The sequence below is a fragment of the Drosophila persimilis genome, unplaced genomic scaffold (genome assembly GCF_003286085.1).
Source record: "Drosophila persimilis strain 14011-0111.01,24,50 unplaced genomic scaffold, DperRS2 tig00000700-arrow-arrow-pilon, whole genome shotgun sequence".
NCBI lineage: Eukaryota > Metazoa > Arthropoda > Insecta > Diptera > Drosophilidae > Drosophila > Drosophila persimilis.
Window position 1 is genome coordinate 898,172 of NW_020825340.1, and position 16,708 is coordinate 914,879.

General features: G+C 47.7%; 5 protein-coding genes across 6 annotated transcripts; 3 read left to right on the forward strand and 2 right to left on the reverse strand.

Moving 5' to 3' along the window:
* Positions 1-873: 873 nt before the first annotated feature.
* On the forward strand, positions 874-1,976 carry LOC6602788 (nucleolar protein 12). The gene is made up of 2 exons (XM_026991971.1): positions 874-975; positions 1,027-1,976. Exons 1-2 carry the CDS (start codon positions 914-916, stop codon positions 1,742-1,744), a joined length of 780 nt encoding a protein of 259 aa, XP_026847772.1. The 5' UTR covers positions 874-913; the 3' UTR covers positions 1,745-1,976.
* On the reverse strand, positions 1,808-9,296 carry LOC6602833 (ubiquitin carboxyl-terminal hydrolase 36). Of its 2 annotated transcripts, XR_003409086.1 has the most exons (5): positions 8,385-9,296; positions 6,090-6,820; positions 4,183-6,021; positions 3,509-3,915; positions 3,053-3,110 (listed from the first exon to the last, which is right to left on the reverse strand). XR_003409086.1 is itself a non-coding variant. In XM_002027768.2 (4 exons), exons 1-4 carry the CDS (start codon positions 8,740-8,742, stop codon positions 2,718-2,720), a joined length of 3,321 nt encoding a protein of 1,106 aa, XP_002027804.2. In that variant the 5' UTR covers positions 8,743-9,294; the 3' UTR covers positions 1,808-2,717. The 2 variants fall into 2 exon arrangements, 1 of the variants encoding a protein (XP_002027804.2); XM_002027768.2 differs by lacking the exon at positions 3,509-3,915 and having other exon boundaries at positions 1,808-3,110; positions 8,385-9,294.
* A 505-nt stretch (positions 9,297-9,801) lies between these two features.
* LOC6602834 (bifunctional coenzyme A synthase) lies at positions 9,802-11,606 on the forward strand. The gene is made up of 2 exons (XM_002027769.2): positions 9,802-10,398; positions 10,450-11,606. The coding sequence occupies exons 1-2, from the start codon at positions 9,804-9,806 to the stop codon at positions 11,448-11,450; spliced, it is 1,596 nt and encodes a 531-aa protein (XP_002027805.2). The 5' UTR covers positions 9,802-9,803; the 3' UTR covers positions 11,451-11,606.
* Positions 11,548-12,677, reverse strand: LOC6602835 (thioredoxin-like protein 1). The gene is made up of 3 exons (XM_002027770.2): positions 12,247-12,677; positions 11,902-12,185; positions 11,548-11,839 (listed from the first exon to the last, which is right to left on the reverse strand). The coding sequence occupies exons 1-3, from the start codon at positions 12,610-12,612 to the stop codon at positions 11,626-11,628; spliced, it is 864 nt and encodes a 287-aa protein (XP_002027806.1). The 5' UTR covers positions 12,613-12,677; the 3' UTR covers positions 11,548-11,625.
* A 546-nt stretch (positions 12,678-13,223) lies between these two features.
* Positions 13,224-16,259, forward strand: LOC6602836 (proliferation-associated protein 2G4). The gene is made up of 8 exons (XM_002027771.2): positions 13,224-13,345; positions 13,533-13,630; positions 13,909-14,045; positions 14,111-14,273; positions 14,516-14,737; positions 15,021-15,246; positions 15,476-15,603; positions 15,664-16,259. The coding sequence occupies exons 1-8, from the start codon at positions 13,258-13,260 to the stop codon at positions 15,775-15,777; spliced, it is 1,176 nt and encodes a 391-aa protein (XP_002027807.1). The 5' UTR covers positions 13,224-13,257; the 3' UTR covers positions 15,778-16,259.
* Positions 16,260-16,708: the final 449 nt, after the last annotated feature.

Genomic DNA, 16,708 nt, shown 5'->3' on the forward strand with positions numbered 1-16,708 from the left:
ATCAGCGACCACGCTGCCCTACGGTTTCGGCACGCAGACGATTCATATTTTGTTTTTGTATTCTATCTCTCGAGACACACCGACTCGACGTTGACCGAGGCATTGACGAAGCCGAGTAGCATTTCGGAGGCGAAGGTAGCGTAAAAGAGAATTGAAGTAATAGCCCCGCGCGCCCGTACCATGAAGCGTCAAACGAAAATTTAAAAAGAATTTGTTCCTCATGCAACATCTTGGCATTGTATAGTCTTTGCCAGTACCTAATGGCCGTTGTCGCCGATGGATGCTATGTTCTACGCCGCCCAGAGATATCCAGTCCTGTACGACATTATCCATTTACGAAAGAGAATGTTGGAGCATTACGACCATTGGGATACTGCCTTGACGTACCTGTATTTTAATCGCATATATTTTTGGACGATTTTCAATGGCTGAGAGCAAACATCGCGTCGACCCGTATTAAGCGGTTCGTAGTTTGGCGGTATATTTAAAACTAAGTTTATATGGATATAGTATTATATGAGGTGAACATAAAATCCATATTTAAACTAACTTATCAGTACAAATTTTAATAGTAGTTAAACGGTCGCGACAGGGATCCGGATGCGGATGTGTCGTGTTAATATTCGCCAATAATTGGTCATATTCACCCTAAGTCGATATCAAGTACAGTAAAAGTACATCATTTTAAAGTATATAATGATACTCATTGGTTCCGACCAATTCAAAGAGAGCGTTAACCGATTCAGAGAGAGCGAGAAAGAGAGCCGTAGAGCCGGCAGAGAAACGGTCTGTCCGGTTAGTCTCAGTCCCGATAACACAAAATCTATCGTTTATGAAAATCCCACACTTTTCAACACTGGAGGTCGCACATGTTGCTGCCAGCGAGGTAAACAAATATAAATAATTGAGTAAAATGGCCAGAAAAAAGACCCCCAAGAAGAAAGTTGAAGTCGTCTTCGATACCGAGAAGCGCAAGTAAGTATAATCAGTCAGAACATCCCAGTCTACTAATTTCTGCTTTCGTAGAGAGTTTTTGACTGGCTTCCGAAAACGGAAGAACGAGCGCCGCACACGCGCCAAGGCGGAGCTGACGAAGAACCTCAAAGACGAGCGTATACGTATCAGGCAAGAGGTTAAGGAGGGTTTCAAGCACCTCAAGAAATCCTATGAACCTCTGAAAGAACTCACCGAGGCGGACAAGGCCGGGGAGGAAAAGCAAGAGACCTACGAGGATGACGAAGTTCAGGTTAAAATCGTAGAGCTGTCCACCAATGACCTTGCAGCGCATGGAAACATGATCGGCGCCAACACGGGTGAGGAAAGCAAAGAAGAAGAAAACCAGTCGGAAAGCGAAGTGGAGGATACAAGCCGACCCGATCGGATACCCGGCATGGACTACGACCCAAGTGCACGCAAACGCAAAGCGGCACCGGCTGCAGTGGAGCCAAAGGCCAAGAAACCGGCCCATTCGGATGATCCGGACATTAGGAGCAAAAAAGATCTCGACAAGTTGATGAAGACCAAAACCCTGAAGAAGATGCACAAGAGCAAAGTTTTCAAGCAGAAGGAGCGCCTGGACAAGCAGGTCAATCTGAAGAAGGCCAAGCGGAACCACAACAATACCATCAAGAGCGTGCCGAAGCATCAGCGGAAGAAGCTCAAGTACGGTGCCGGCCAACCGACTGTCTACAGCAAGGGCCGCAAATTGAACAAAAAGGAGATCCGACGTCAGCGGGGCGACTAGACAGCACTAGACACCACTTTTTGTTTGTTTGGTTTGCCTATAAAATCTAGAGATCTAACATAGTTTGGTTTTACGGTTTATTTACTATTACACACTAGTTGATGAAATAAACTGTTTAATTTCTAAAATAATTTTGCTAATACGCCGTCACCGTCACCGGCTCCGTCTCCGGTCGCACACTTTTGTTCATAGGTATATTCATACTTGTATTATAGTATATATATAAATTATATCCAACATGCGTATTATTTGGGGGTTTATTAACAGTGGGGGCGCGGCGCCATCTATGCTCATCAGGATATCGTTCCTAGTGTGCTTGTTCTGCTCTCTTTCTCTCTCTCTCTCTCGATAAATAAAAGGGCGCGCCATTTAAATTATACTCAAGTTTCTCTGTGGTTTTAATCTAAACTCTCATTGTATGTTATATATGTACAAATTGGGTTGTTTTTAGTCTCTTAAAGGTAATTGGGTTGCTTTATTTTCCATCATTTGCAGCTCATTTATATAGTATTTAAGTGGTTTTTTGTTGGTTTGTTGGTTTTTTTTGCAAAGATTAAGGGCCGGCCATTTTTTTTAAAAATGTTTTGCGATAAATTTCTTAGACGCTGCATATGCCGAACGTAATCTTTTAGAACACAATAAATATATATATATAAAATGCCATACACGGGGATCTCGTATTTCTTTTTCTTTCTTTCTTTTCTCTTAAAACTTAATCATTCGCTTAATGGGTAGGGTTTGGGGCGCACTCTAGGGGGGTAGGGGTGTAGACGGCGCAACAATTATGCTCTAGCTTATAGCTTACAAGTCGTACTCTAAAACATGTTCAATCAGCAGTTAAAAAAAAAATAAAATAAAAACTCATCCGAACTAGCAATCGAAATCCAATAACAAATGCACAGGCACCAGCAGCCGCAGCAGCAGGAGCTGCAGCAGCATCCGCGTCCACATCGGCCACAAGTGGCAGTTAGGATTAGGACTGCTGTGACTGCTGCTGCTGTTGCTGTCCCGTCGGCTGCCGACGGTTAAAGACGCCACCGGAAGCCAGATGACGCTGCAGGGCCCGCTGCTGCTGGAACTTGGCGCCACCGGGTCCACCGAACCGATTGTATTTGAACTTGTTGCGCTGCTGGAAATTCTGACGAAAGTTCTGATTGTGGTAACGCGGGAAGCTGCCACCGCCGTTGCTGGACTTGTGCCAGCGCTTTTGGCTCTCGTACTCCTGGAATGGATTATAGCCGGGCGTGCTGCTGTTGTAGGCCTTTGCCGTTGCGGATTTCACTTTGCGCTGCCGTCCGCGATCCATTTCGTTCTCCTCCTCATCGTCGTGGTCGTGCTGTCGCTGCTCACGAGCCTCCGCCACCAGCTTACCGAAGGGAAACAAGAAAATAATCGAAATTTGGTAAGTAATTGCTTCTCCGCTTCAAGGGTGAGGGCAGAGGGCAGGCCGTAATGAAGCTTATGCAGATGAGGTAGCCACAAAGTTAACAAGAACAATGGAAATGGGATGCTAGTAGGTAATAAATGGCTTACATCAAAACACAAAAAGTTCGACAGTTGTTTTTTCTTTTCTTTTATTTTTTGAGTTTAAAGTTTATCTGGCAAAACGGTAACGGGCACGGTTGAATTTTATAGCAAAAGAAACAGGGCTCTGCGGGAACAGGAGACAACAGCAGTCAAATCATAAGCTTCATTGCACACACACAGGCACACACATAAACACCAGATGGAGATTGGGGGGGCGGGATTCTTTGGGAGAATTACCTAGGCTCTCGGCCGCAACCTCAGGCGCAGGCAACTCAACGGTTCTTGAACCCATTTTCGGGGGGCCGAGCATTGAAGATCTGTCCAACGGATGGATGGATAACTTCAAAGCAATCACAGACTATATTCGTATTCGTATTCGTATTGAGAAGGATTTGATTTGCCGCGCCTCCTACCGGGTATCCGGTTCGGTTGCGCCAGCGACTGTCGTTGCCGTTGCCATGGTGTGATTGCTACTGCCACTGCCACTGCTACTGCTATTGATACTCCCACTGCCACTGCCACTGCCACTGCTACTGTCGATGTTGATTGCTGATGCGACGACGCCGTCGTTGCCGCCGCTACCATCCATCCACATCCACATTGCTGTGACCAGCTATCCGTTTCGCACAAACCAACTCAAAAGTCTAAATGAATCGGGAAGGATACAAAAATCGTGTGGAGACAAATGGAAAGCAAAATTACAAACAAGTTTCGTTTTTATTAGAAATGCAACACGCATCAACCACAACCCAAGTGAGAAGTGCATGCAGGAAGAGATAGAGATCGGATCAGAAATGGAAGGGCCACCACAAGAATTTTTGTTTTTGTTTTTGTTTTTTTGGGATTTGTTAGTGGATTAGTTGGGCCACAGAGCCCGCCGGTTCTACGAGCACGCTCTTGTGTTCACTTACCTCCTTCTCCAGTTCCGCTGGCTTTCCGCTCCAACTAAGGACCGAGGCGGAGCCGTAGCCGCGATGCGTCTGCTTCAGCAATTCGTTCACGACATTCCCATTGGTTGAGGCCTCGCTCTGGTAGCCATTACCCACGCGTGGCTGTTGCTGTGACTTGACGGCGATGCCATTGAGCAGCTTCTGCCGTTTGGCGCCAGGTGTTGTTGAGGACTTGGCAAAGGGATTACGAGGGTTTTTAGATGGCGTTGACATCACCTGGTGCTGCTCCTCCTCATCTTCATCGTCGTCATCATCTTCATCTTCATTGTCATCGTTGCGGGTGACTTTCCAGATGCCCGTCTTAGATTTAATAACGGCCGGCGAGGGTGGTGTCTTGGGAGAAGGCGGGGTTTTGCTTTGTGTCAGCGATTGTGACTGTTTCTGTGGCTGCCAGCCGTTGGTCAGCTTGCTATTCTCCTCTTCCTCATCTGCATCTTCATCATCGCTGTCGTCGATGGCTGGCGGTGGTGGTGGCTTGTGTTTGGCTTGATAGTTGTTGAGGCTCTTGAATATCTCGTCTATGGCATCAGTCTTTTGTTTGCTGCTGTTGTTGCTGTTGTTGTTGTTAATGTTTACCAACGATGCGGCGGACGCAGAGGCGGACGCCAATGACGAGGAGGAGGATGTCGCCAAAATAGTCTTGGCTTTGCCCAAGCCATTCCCATTGGTAAGGCTACCTCCGTTGGTCTTGGTGTGACCATTGACATGACCCGGCTGGGGGTCCGAGTCGCCCGAGTCGCTTGAATCCGAATCGCTGCGTCGTTTTCGTGGATTCGGCAGTGGCTCATCCTCCTCGGAGGCCGACTCGTACGGCACCAGGCTCTTGAGTGGCGTCTTGAGTAGACTCTTAACGAGATTGGTCTTGACTGAGCTCTTTAACGGAGTCTTTGGCTTGTCGCTGCTGTCCTCCGTCATCTTGGGCATGCTGGGCAGCTGTGCCGTCGGCCTGGCCGTTGCTGTTGCTGTTGCCGTCGCTCCGTCTTCACTGTCCTCATCCTCGGAGGATATTGGCAGATAATGTTGCTGGTGCTGGTGCTGTAGTTGGTTCACCGATTTGTTGTGGTTGCTGTTGCTGGCTGAGGAGGAGGAACTTTTGTTACCATTTGCAGTTGTAGCTGGAAAAGCTTCGCCTTTATTGTATGCGCCAGCCAGTGGAGACTTCGCGTGCGGAGGCTCCTGAAACTTTCCGGTCCCCACTTGGAGACCGTTCTGTTGTGGGTGCTGCTGCTGCTGATGCTGCTGCTTGAACTGAATGGCAGTCTTCTGGGCATTGGAACTACCAGTGGCATGGCCATTGCTATATCCATTGATACCGCCTGGCGGCAGCTGGGGTCCAATGAAACGTGTATGCGTGGGTGAGGAGGAGGAGACTGTGGCTGGGACAGCCACTGGACTGTGGCCATTGGTCAGACGCAAGCCATTGCTCTTGAGCGGAGTGGTCTGTGACAGATCCAGCTCGTAGAACATGATGTAGGCGTTGGTGTTGCACACACTCTGCATGGCAATGGGGCGCACGTAGCTGTCATCAAAGTTGTAGTAGCTGCCCGACTCGGTCATACCGATGGCCGTATAGTGGCCGCAGTGCTGAGAGACTCCCAGGTGTGTGACCATGGAGACGAGGCGGTAGGTGAGCGGCTGGGCGGCAGCCGCCGGCGAGCGGGCAGCAAACCTACTCAGGTCAATGCGTGGCTTGAAGCTGATCGTCTTGGTCAGCTTGTTGCCGATCATCGAGAAGCGCTTCAGCTGGATGCACAGCGTGATTGGGGCCCGCTCCAGGCTGAACTGTTTGGTGGCCGAGACCTGCAAGTGGATTAAAGATTATAAATCAACCACAAGCATTCCTAACTCTTTCTAAATGTCGGACTCACCTTCTTTTTGCAGCCCTCACACTTGTATCCCATGTCTTCGAGTCGCTCCCTCGAGAAGTAACCGTCGAACGCCTCCTCGAGCGTGTCCGACTTGCGTATATCGAGCAGAAGGTCCTGGAAGTGCTGGAAGGTGATTGAGACGTGGCTGCAGCTGAGGCAACGCACCTCGCTGCGCAGGTAGCCACCGAATATCTGATTCAGTGGCGTCGTCTCCTTCACCAGCTGATCTAGCTCCTTGAAGTTGCGGAAACGCATCAAGTACGCCTTCTCCATGGCCTCCACCAGGAAGCGCAGGAACTCGTGTGCATCCTCCTGCCGTCCCACCACCATGTGCTTGCAGATCTGCTTCAGCTTCGAGTAGATGTGGAACGGACGCATGGCCGACTGGCAGGACTGCGTCGACTGTAGTGTCTTGGCCATGGCGCAGATGATGCAACCGCCATTGGACTCGGTTATGTTGCAGTTCTCCAGATGCGTCTGCTCCGAGACGAGCCAGTTGGCCAATGCGGGTATGTGGAAGAGGGCCTGCAGCGTTGAGTTAAGGTAGCAGGTGTTGCCCACATTTATCATGCCCGTGCCGACCTGCCACTTGCGCTCCGATTGCTTCCACCCGATCCTGATGTTCTCTCGGGGATAGAGGACGCGCTTTGGTTTTGGCAGCTCGTTGGGACTGGGACCCGATTGGGTGGACTCTGACTGGGACAGCTTGCGATGGCCATTATTCCCATTGTCTGCGAATAAACCAGCAAATTGATTGAGCACACGCCAGAGAATTTTAAAAAGGAGGAGCAGTTTGAGGAGCAGTTTGAAAAGTAGCCACAGGCCAAAACTGTCCACAATTATCACAGTCATTGTGCATTGAGCACTCTGCTCATTGAAAAGATTCTTTACTCGTTCCGCGCTTGCTTGCTACTAAAATTAAAACTATGACAAGGTGGCCAGGGAAGACCAGTAGAGGTGGATGTTAACATCGATGTCATCGATGGTTGGGTGTCCACAGCAGACATCGATGTTTTTTCTCAAATATCGATATATTTCTATATAGTATAGGGGGAAACTGCTGACACACACAGGCACACACACACATATGGTCACCTGTGTGGTACGCCATGGTAGATAACAGCGAGCGAGTGTCAGCGTTTCACTTCTCGTTAGAGAATCGGACACTGCGTCGACTCAGACACTAGTGCCATCCCCCTCTGTCCTATGCAAATCGAAATGCCACGAGCACGAGTGTTGCCAACTCAATTTTTGGCGCGACTTGACAGTGGTTGTTGTAGCCACAACACTGCTCTGCTCTGCTCCCCTTTGTATTTGTTGGCCAGGCTGAGGCATTGACCAGACCCAGACCAGACCGACCTCATCTTATTACAGCGTCGCCTTGTATTGTCTTTGTATTAACTTCCTGCTTGAGGCAGCTGAGCGAATGCCAGCCAGCAGCATATGTGTGGGTGTGTGTGTGAGAGAGTGAATCACGCATTTCGCAATTGCTCTTTTACTTTTTTCTCCATTCATTCATATAAGCAACGTTGCAGAAGACAAAAATGCAACGCATTTGCAAAAAGAAAAAAAATTAAAAAAAAAAAAATTACTATTGCTAGCACAGCATCAGGCCATATGTGTGTGCAAAAAAGGAGCATACATATTTACATAGAGAGGGGGCCGCCGCCTCGTGCGGATGTTTGCCGCGACGGCAGCACGTTTTTTTTATTCTCGTACTGCTCCGCCTTCAGCTGCCGATTCCGCAATTCAGAACTAGCGTAGTAAGCTCTCTCCTCTCTGCTTGCCACTTCTTGCTGCTGACTGCCTGTCCAACTCACTCTTTGCGGTGTTGTACTTGTTTTGCTTTTTCACATTTCTTTTCACACTGTTTACACGTACACCACCCAATCTCTCTCTCCCACAATCACACACACGGACAAACGCCAATGTATACGCACGCAACAAAAAGTACAGGTATGCTGCTTGCGTTGGCCGCGCTGCCGGCGCCGCTGTCGGCAAACTGCAGCAAAGCCAAGAGTGTAAAAATTAAAGCGGAAAAACCACACACACGTGATTCCCTCTGACCAGGCCATAGTTTTGGCTAAAATAAACATAAAATATATGTACACATGCATGTATTTCTGTGTGTGCTTGTGTCTGTCTACCAAAACCAAGAGACGCACATGGAAAATTTTTCAAATTGCGACACAAAGAAACATAAGAGAGAGAGAGACACGGATACGGAGAAAACCAACTACTAAGCGATTGGGGCAACTTCTCTTCCCCCTCTTCGTCGTCTCCTACGCTACTCACCGTGTCCATTTGCTCCCACAACTTTGCTGTTGCCAAAGTTGCTCCCGTTGCAGCTGCTGCTGTTGTTGTTGTTGTTGCTGGGTTGCTTGATGACTATGTACTTGTTCTTCAACTGCTCCAGCACCGAGTCGTGGTAGTTGGGGACCTCCTCGTACTCGATTTTGGACATTAGAATCCGCTTTGCATACGCACTGACAGCAATTTGATTATGCATTTCAGAGTCAGAGTCGTCGCCGCCGCCTCCGCCGGTTTTTTTGGCCTCGTCAGCAGCCCTGCTGCCGTTCCCGACGCCAAGCGATTCGCGGAGCGCAGCGTTGACGACATTCGCCGTTTCGCATACAGCCATCGAAACGGGCATGGCGATGCTCCTGCTGCTCGTGGGTGTTTGTGGAGGAATTTTGAAAAATATCTGCTATCGCTTCCTGGGATAACTCAAAGTCGCTGCGGTTACGGGTGATAACCAAGAACAAGGCTGAGAATAATGGGGGCGCCGGTGGGGAGGTGGGAAATGAACAGCATCCGCCTTTTCTATGGCTGCTGCCTCTCGTGCTGCTGCTGCTGTCGGCGGCTTCGGTTAGCTGCGGCACATTTGTGATCCTTGCAGATCCTCCGCCCACGATAGTCCAGCCCCCTGTCTCGTCTCCGACCGCGACACGTCCTTCACCGACGGTTCGTTGCCGCGCTGCTGCTACAATCGCTACCACTTTTCTGGTTCTCTCTTTGCCTTGCTTCTCACCGACTGCGGACGACCGACACACGCACACACACACTCCGAAACCCTTTTTATGGCTCTAAAAAGAATATACACTTCGATTTAGTCGAAATTTGAAGAAAACGCGTTTCGGCTTAACATTTTCAATTGAATCGCAAAATTTTCAACAATAGTTCGAGCACATTTTGAAACGAAAAGTTGGCTTTACGATTCCTCGTGTTTCTTCCGACTGCGGATTCTCTTTTCGCACGTCTTCGTCGTTTCGACTTGCCCACTCGCGCCGAATCAATAGACGCGTTATGGTATTTTAGCGTCGGTCGATGTTTTCGCCAGAAAACCAAAGAACCATTGATATTGAGATTAGCGTCGCCATCAGGGTGACCGTTTACGTTATTTTTAATACTTTTCGGTATTTTTTGAGGTCAAAATTGAAGCGACGGTATATTTTTGGTATATCGGTATACAATGGTATATTTCGTCAATTTCATCAATCTAAAGTGTTAAAAATTAAGCCAATCAAGTAGAAAATAGATTCATTAATCGTATAAAATTATGTGGGCAGGGCTGAGAGATCAATCTTGGAAGTAATATTCCACGGAAGATAGAACTTGAATTGAAGTGAGACGGTATGTTTCGGTATATTTCTGACGGTCGGACGGTATATTTTATCGATAAGTCCGCGGACGTAGTTTCGATATGCTGATAAGATGGTAATAATATTAAATTTAAACGAAGCAAGAAAGACAGCTATGGCATCCACGGGCTTGCTAGTAGTCTCCAACGTTAAGCACCTGGGCAAATCCCTGCGGAGCATTGAGAAATACGTCAGCTCACTGTACATACACCTGAATGTGACAGGGTCAACGTCCAACTCGCTGACAACTCCTCCGCCCGTCTGGGGTCGTTTGATTTCGCAGCTGTATGCCAACAGCAGCAGTTATGTAGGCAATAAGATCGATCTTCGGGTGCTGGTCTCCCCGCTGAGGCCCGGCGTCGACGTACCCTTGAAGTTGCGCAAGCCCGTGGACCTGATATTCTCGGATAGCCACCATCCGGAGTTGTGTGACAAGCTTCGGGCTGCCCTCAATGTTAGTAAGCCCACCATCTTTCTGGAGGACAGCAGCTCCACAGATCTAGGCTCGCACGAGGACAACTCGCAGGAACAAAAAATGTATCCGTCGGTGGTCCTGGGCGGAACCTTCGATCGCATCCATCTGGGCCACAAGATATTTCTCACGCAGGCGGTGCTGCGCACTTGCAAGCGTCTGGTGGTAGGCGTAACGACAGCCGCCATGACAAAGTGTAAGTTTTGAATGAGTCGGCAATAGTTTCTTATCTATTACTCACCTTCAGCGAAGACTCTGCCCGATCTGATATTACCCGTGGAGGAGCGTATCGCCCTTTTGCGGGAGTTCCTCACGGACATCGACAGCACGCTGCAGTACGAGATTGTGCCCATTGATGACCCCTTCGGGCCAACGCAGCATGATCCGGACATGGACATGATCGTGGTCAGCGCCGAGACCCTGCGCGGTGGTCAAAAGGTAAACGAAATTCGCTCCGGCAAGCAGCTTCGTGAGCTGGACATCTTTGTCATTGACATCGTTGAGAGCAATGTCAACGATGGCATCCACGAAACGAAGATCAGCTCCAGCAACACTCGCATCGATCTGTTGGGCTCGCGTTGGCGAAAACCGGAACCACGTCCCCACTTGCCTATTCGGCCGCACATCATTGGCCTGACTGGGGGAATTGCCTCTGGCAAGAGTAAAATGGCCGAAAGGCTGAGCAATATGGGCGCCCATGTCATAGACTGCGACAAGGTGGCCCACGATGTGTACGAGCCAGGTCAGGTGTGCTACAAGAGGATCGTGCAACACTTTGGGACGACTATTCTCTCTAGCAATGGTCGCATCGATCGAGCCAAGCTGGGTCCCCTAGTCTTTGGCAATCCCCTAGAGCTACAGGCCCTCAATGAAATTGTCTGGCCTCAGCTGATAGAGGAGGTCAACAGACGACTGGATTCCTTGAGAGCTGGCTCCGAGGTGCCCAAGGTGGTGGTACTGGAGGCAGCTGTGTTGCTGAGAGCCGGCTGGGAGAGCAACTGCCATGAGGTTTGGTCCATGATAGTACCGCCCGAGGAGGCGGTGAAGCGGGTAATGGCTCGGAACAGCCTCAGCGAGGCGGAGGCCAGAAAGCGTCTGTCCAGCCAGGTGTCAAACCATGAAATTGTGGCCAAATCCCATGTGATTTTCAGTTCGCAGTGGGACTATGAGTTTACCCAAAAGCAGGCCGATCGGGCCTGGAAAATACTCAACAGTGAACTGGACTCGCAACACAGCAGCAGCCTCTAACTTCTTGACTACTACAAGCAGGGGATATTTTGGGGTGCGGTTCGGAATTGTTTGTTACACCCTTTTTTATATGATTGTGCATTTTGTTGTTCATTGCTTAGTTTTAAGTCGAAAGTTTAATAAGAAATGCCAAGAAAACATTGTAAAAACGTTAAATTTTAGTATTATTTAGTTATTAGTGGCTTTCGCCCTTCTTTCCGGCCACACGCTTAAAGTCGTTCATCTTGGTTGTCATGATTGGGGAGCCGATAAAGCCAATATAATCGATCTGCGTCACATCGCCGCCCGACTGATTGTTCTTCACAAAGATCTGTATGTTTTGTACATTCTGAAATTTCACATAGCGCAGATTGACTGGTGCCCCGTTCTCCAGCTCCTTCTCAGCCAAGCTATGAATGGGGGAAAAGCAATTCAAATATAGAATCGACTGGTAATGCTAATGCAAGCTTACGTCAAATCCTGAACGCTGCTCATGGACTCTGCCATATCAAAGTCAATGGTACGCGGCTGGTTGATGAACAGCTTTACATCCTTGGGACCCAGCTGCGACGGGGCTTTGAACTTTAACGAATGGATCTTTACTGCCTGGTTGAAAGTGATGGATAAGATCAGCTGCTCATCGCAGTCGGACTGCAAGTAGCCGCCGGCTGAGGCCAGGGCATGCTTGAGATTGTGATCGTCGGCCTCATTCAAGCACTCGCACTCCTGCTTCGATATGAATGTATTCAGCTCCATCTGTGCATTGAAATGGAATTATTATTTGTTTACTTTGCTGGCCGTATTGAGATGATCTTACCAGGCCCTGGCCGTAATCTTCTCCGGCCTCTTCGCCGCCGCTGGAGCCAATATGTTCCTGAATCTTGGCCTCCAGTCCGTTGACGTCAGCGCCCTGAATTCGATCGATTTTTGTTCTGTTTCTGTAGAATATGAACGTGGGCATGGCCGACACACCCTGGCCGGCGGCCGTGTCCTGGCACTTGTCCACATCCACCTTCAGGAAAATGGCATTTGGGTACTTATTAGGAAACAGCTCGAAAATCGGTGCAATTCTTTGGCAGGGGCCGCACCAAGTGGCTGTGAAGTCCACCACCACCAGCCGGACACCAGCCTGGGCTAATTCCGCTTGGAAGTGTGATTCGTCGTTAATAACGCGAACAGCCATCGTAAATTTGCTTAATTGAGAAAATCGGCACCGACAAAAGATGACTGGGCATCTGCGTGACCGCGAATTTATGGATACGATGTACGGTCTGACCCTCAGAAATATACTGTCCTATTTTCAAAATATACCGTAAATATATCGATGAAAAATATTTACTTTTATTTATAAAAAAAAGACATTTTTCCTTTATGTGAGATAATCCTACTTAGTTGTGATTTTGTTATTTTCCATGGCATTTCGTGCGCCATATTTCTTTTTCCGGTTCAACATTTTCGCAACTGTTTCTGGCTCTTAGACTTTGGCTTAGTTAGAATAGATTTGAAATATTTGTATTCTTAAATCTATTTTTATACTGGCTCTGAATAAATTTTCCTCCTGAAAATTCGCTCATATGATAGCTATGAATATTGGCTTCGTTCACGATCGTCAATCATATTCCTCGGCTTTGATATTTTCTAAACAATTTTTCATGTTTTACCACTAAAAACTGATATTTTTCTTCAAAAAAGTTGGCAGCACTGGCAGTGGTGTGAATGCATTGACAGTAGTATTTTTTGGAGACAGACATTCGGTCACACCACACGTGGTCTCATTCGCATTTTCATTTAAGTCGCCATTTTTAAATTACTGTAAATTGACTTCACTATGGCAGACGCAGAAAAAGAGCCCGAAAAGACTATTGCCGAGGATTTGGTCGTTACCAAGTACAAATTGGCCGGCGAAATTGTAAACAGTAAGTGAAGACTTTCAATTGCATAGTGAAAGTGACTTGACGCTACGTGGCGCTTACACAATGCTCCTCAATGTCCGCTTTCGCTTTCGCTTGGCTGTGGCTGTGGAGCTGCCACGCACATGCATATCGCTGGCGCAACGTTGATAAATTAGACTATTTCTGGACATTTTCCGTTGTTTAATTTTAGAAACACTCAAGGCGGTGATCGGACTCTGTGTGGCTGATGCCTCCGTAAGGGAAATTTGCACCCAGGGGGACAATCTGCTGACTGAAGAAACCGGCAAAGTAAGTTATCAATGGAATTCTCTATTGCCCAATTGCTTTTTGTCCAATGATTAAAAACTACACGCTTGAGGACATCCAATGCGAGTCGTGTGCTGTGTGGGGCTGGCGGCCGCGTGGTCGCCAGGCGCACGTTGAGGGATATGTCCCCCACGTGTCACGGGCATTCTCTCGCCATTGGTCCCAAAGATTCGCAGATTATGAGATCTGAGGACACATTGGCCAATGCAAGAGTTTTGCGATATCAATGTACAGTATTAATAAGGACAGCTTTCCTTTAGGTATACAAAAAGGAAAAGGACCTGAAGAAAGGCATCGCATTCCCAACATGCCTGTCCGTCAACAATTGTGTCTGCCATTTCTCGCCAGCAAAGAACGACACCGACTACACGTTAAAGGCCGGCGATGTCGTTAAAATGTATGTACAAGATTTTGGTAATTCCCCTGCGCTTAACTTATCCAGGATCTTATTTCTTTGAAAAGTGACTTGGGCGCCCACATTGATGGTTTCATCGCCGTGGCCGCTCACACAATTTCGGTTGGTGCCAGCGCAGATCAGAAGATCAGCGGACGCCCAGCTGATGTCATCCTGGCCGCCTACTGGTCCGTTCAGGCCGCATTGCGGTTGCTAAAATCCGGCGCCAATGTAAGTATTCCTATTCCAGCCCTAAAATTCAATGTTCCGTCTGCAGGCAAAGCTAAATGGCTGCTGCTTTACCATTTTGCACAGTACACCCAAACTCCTGCAGATATCAATTGTCAATTTCGTGAACTGGACAAGTTTATTTGCTAGAAATGTTCGGTCTTTAAAGTTGTCTACATCTTAAAAAATCATCTAAATCTGTAGTACATAAAGCGGATTTAATAATTGTTATTATTTGCTTGCAGAACTATGCCATCACCGATGCCGTGCAACAAATCAGCGAATCGTACAAGTGCAAGCCGATTGAGGGCATGCTTAGCCACGAGCTGAAGCAGTTCAAAATCGATGGCGAAAAGACAATCATACAGAATCCGAGCGAGGCTCAGCGCAAGGAGCACGAAAAGTGCACCTTCGACACGTACGAAGTGTATGCCATCGATGTGATTGTGAGCAGCGGCGAGGGCGTGGTTAGTAATCCTCCTTAGCCGTAGCTATACCAACTCTTTGTTCGATGATTAAAAACAATGCGCTTGAGGCTGGCCCAGCAAAGATAAGGCGTCATGTCATGCAAGCGTCTTGTACGCTCGGCGGGCTTTGGTTTGTAAGCACGGCACGTGTCCAACGCCAAGGCTGCGCTGGCTGCTGGCCGGAGATTGTAAGATTATGAGATCTGAGAACGCAATAGGACACTGAGAATTCCATTCGACCGCTTTTGAGGGTATTGGCTAAGAATATCTAATTATGTTGCAGGGACGGGAGAAGGACACCAAGGTCTCAATCTACAAGAAGTCGGAAGAGAACTACATGCTCAAGCTGAAGGCATCCCGTGCCCTGCTGGCAGAGGTGAAAACAAAGTACGGGAACATGCCTTTCAACATCCGCAGCTTCGAGGAGGAGACCAAGGCACGCATGGGCGTCGTCGAGTGTGTCTCGCACAAGATGATTGAGCCCTTCCAAGTGCTGTACGAGAAGCCAAGTATGTTTGATTAGCTACAGTTTACTATTCATTGGCAAAACTTAATTCCGGATTTGGTTCACCTTTTGGCTATCAAACACGGCCAGACATTTTGCCAGAGCAAACCCCAGGCCTTGGCGTCTTCAGTAGTTGCCCCAAAATGGCCTCTGTCTGAACATGCCATTGCCACACTCCAATCGAAAGACAAACCCCAGGTGAACATTCAATAATTGTACTTTTATCATTACAGCTGAGATTGTGGCGCAGTTCAAGCACACGATTCTGCTCATGCCCAATGGCGTTAATCTTGTCACCGGCATACCATTCAATGTGGACAGCTTCGCAAGCGAGTACAGCATTGCGCAGGAAGAGCTGAAGGTAAGATAATTTCGCTTACGACGGGATTTCGATCGTATCTAATCTTCTTTTGCTTTTCAGACACTGGTCGCACAGCCACTAGGACCCGTCAAGGGCAAGGGAAAAGGCAAGAAGGCATCTGCTGCGGCGACCAAGGTAGATTCCGCGCCGGCGCCCGTTGAGGCCAAGGCATAGAACCGACCGAACCCTAAACCCTGATGAGCATCCACGAGAACAACTAACGCGCTGCCTAATGCTGCCGCAGCTCCTTCATAAACCCCCCAAGAAATCACTTACCCAATTTTGACAAACTACCGGCAAACAGATCGAAGTTTTTTTTATTTGTACACACACACGCCAGGGAATACCATTAGCATTTCCTTCCCTACCTACCCTCCTTCCAGCATTAATGTGGTGCAGCCACCACCTGGGGCCGCTCTTACTTTTACCTCTTTTAATATACTTTATTATTGTAACGCGTGCGCCCGGGGGACTGTAACTGTTTTCGTTTAATCGGTTTTACAACGAATAATGCAAGAACTGTCGTCAAATTGTAACAATTTTAACGCTAAACATGATCTTTAAATATAATTCAAGATGAAACAAAACAAAAAAACGTTATCAACGCTGCGTAGTAGGTATTAAATAAAATTACCTTTTTCTATAAAAACCAACAACCGATAAATACATTCCTGGTGTTTCAGTTATCTAAAATGAATAGACCATTATAGCCTTATGACATACTTTGCTAACTGACTAACAGCAAAAGCAGAGACAGCCTTATGGGAAACGCATGCAGTCAGAGAGAGAGAGAGAGAGGTAATTCGTCAGCATAGCTTTCCATTTGAACTGGAGCAAAAATGATCGATTGTTGCACTTTTCAGATGAAATGTTGCTGTCTGGCTGTCTCTGGCTCATTTTGTCACAATTGTTTACTCAGGAGTCGATTTATCGACTATTTCCGATAATTTATTAACCTTTTCGATGAAATATCGATATCTGCCATAGAAAATATGTAAAATACGAGAAAAAACCATATTTGATTAATTATAGAGCCCTGCATGAACGGGAACCGCATCGATTCGGTGAGATTCACGATTCGCTTCGTTCAGCGATTTCAGTCCAA

What these genes read in the sequence shown, in the direction of transcription:
- LOC6602788 (XM_026991971.1), top strand. Translation starts at nt 914, where the DNA reads ATGGCCAGAAAAAAGACCCCCAAGAAGAAAGTTGAAGTCGTCTTCGAT. An exon ending in TTCGATACCGAGAAGCGCAA is followed by an intron (nt 976 to 1,026) that starts GTAAGTATAATC and finishes CTGCTTTCGTAG; the next exon opens with AGAGTTTTTGACTGGCTTCC.
- LOC6602833 (XM_002027768.2), bottom strand. Translation starts at nt 8,742, where the DNA reads ATGCCCGTTTCGATGGCTGTATGCGAAACGGCGAATGTCGTCAACGCT. An exon ending in TGTGGGAGCAAATGGACACG is followed by an intron (nt 6,821 to 8,384) that starts GTGAGTAGCGTA and finishes GTTTATTCGCAG; the next exon opens with ACAATGGGAATAATGGCCAT. An exon ending in GTGAGGGCTGCAAAAAGAAG is followed by an intron (nt 6,022 to 6,089) that starts GTGAGTCCGACA and finishes ATCCACTTGCAG; the next exon opens with GTCTCGGCCACCAAACAGTT.
- LOC6602834 (XM_002027769.2), top strand. Translation starts at nt 9,804, where the DNA reads ATGGTAATAATATTAAATTTAAACGAAGCAAGAAAGACAGCTATGGCA. An exon ending in GACAGCCGCCATGACAAAGT is followed by an intron (nt 10,399 to 10,449) that starts GTAAGTTTTGAA and finishes ACTCACCTTCAG; the next exon opens with CGAAGACTCTGCCCGATCTG.
- LOC6602835 (XM_002027770.2), bottom strand. Translation starts at nt 12,612, where the DNA reads ATGGCTGTTCGCGTTATTAACGACGAATCACACTTCCAAGCGGAATTA. An exon ending in AAGATTACGGCCAGGGCCTG is followed by an intron (nt 12,186 to 12,246) that starts GTAAGATCATCT and finishes TTCAATGCACAG; the next exon opens with ATGGAGCTGAATACATTCAT. An exon ending in AGCAGCGTTCAGGATTTGAC is followed by an intron (nt 11,840 to 11,901) that starts GTAAGCTTGCAT and finishes CCCCATTCATAG; the next exon opens with CTTGGCTGAGAAGGAGCTGG.
- LOC6602836 (XM_002027771.2), top strand. Translation starts at nt 13,258, where the DNA reads ATGGCAGACGCAGAAAAAGAGCCCGAAAAGACTATTGCCGAGGATTTG. An exon ending in GGCCGGCGAAATTGTAAACA is followed by an intron (nt 13,346 to 13,532) that starts GTAAGTGAAGAC and finishes GTTTAATTTTAG; the next exon opens with AAACACTCAAGGCGGTGATC. An exon ending in TGAGCAGCGGCGAGGGCGTG is followed by an intron (nt 14,738 to 15,020) that starts GTTAGTAATCCT and finishes ATTATGTTGCAG; the next exon opens with GGACGGGAGAAGGACACCAA.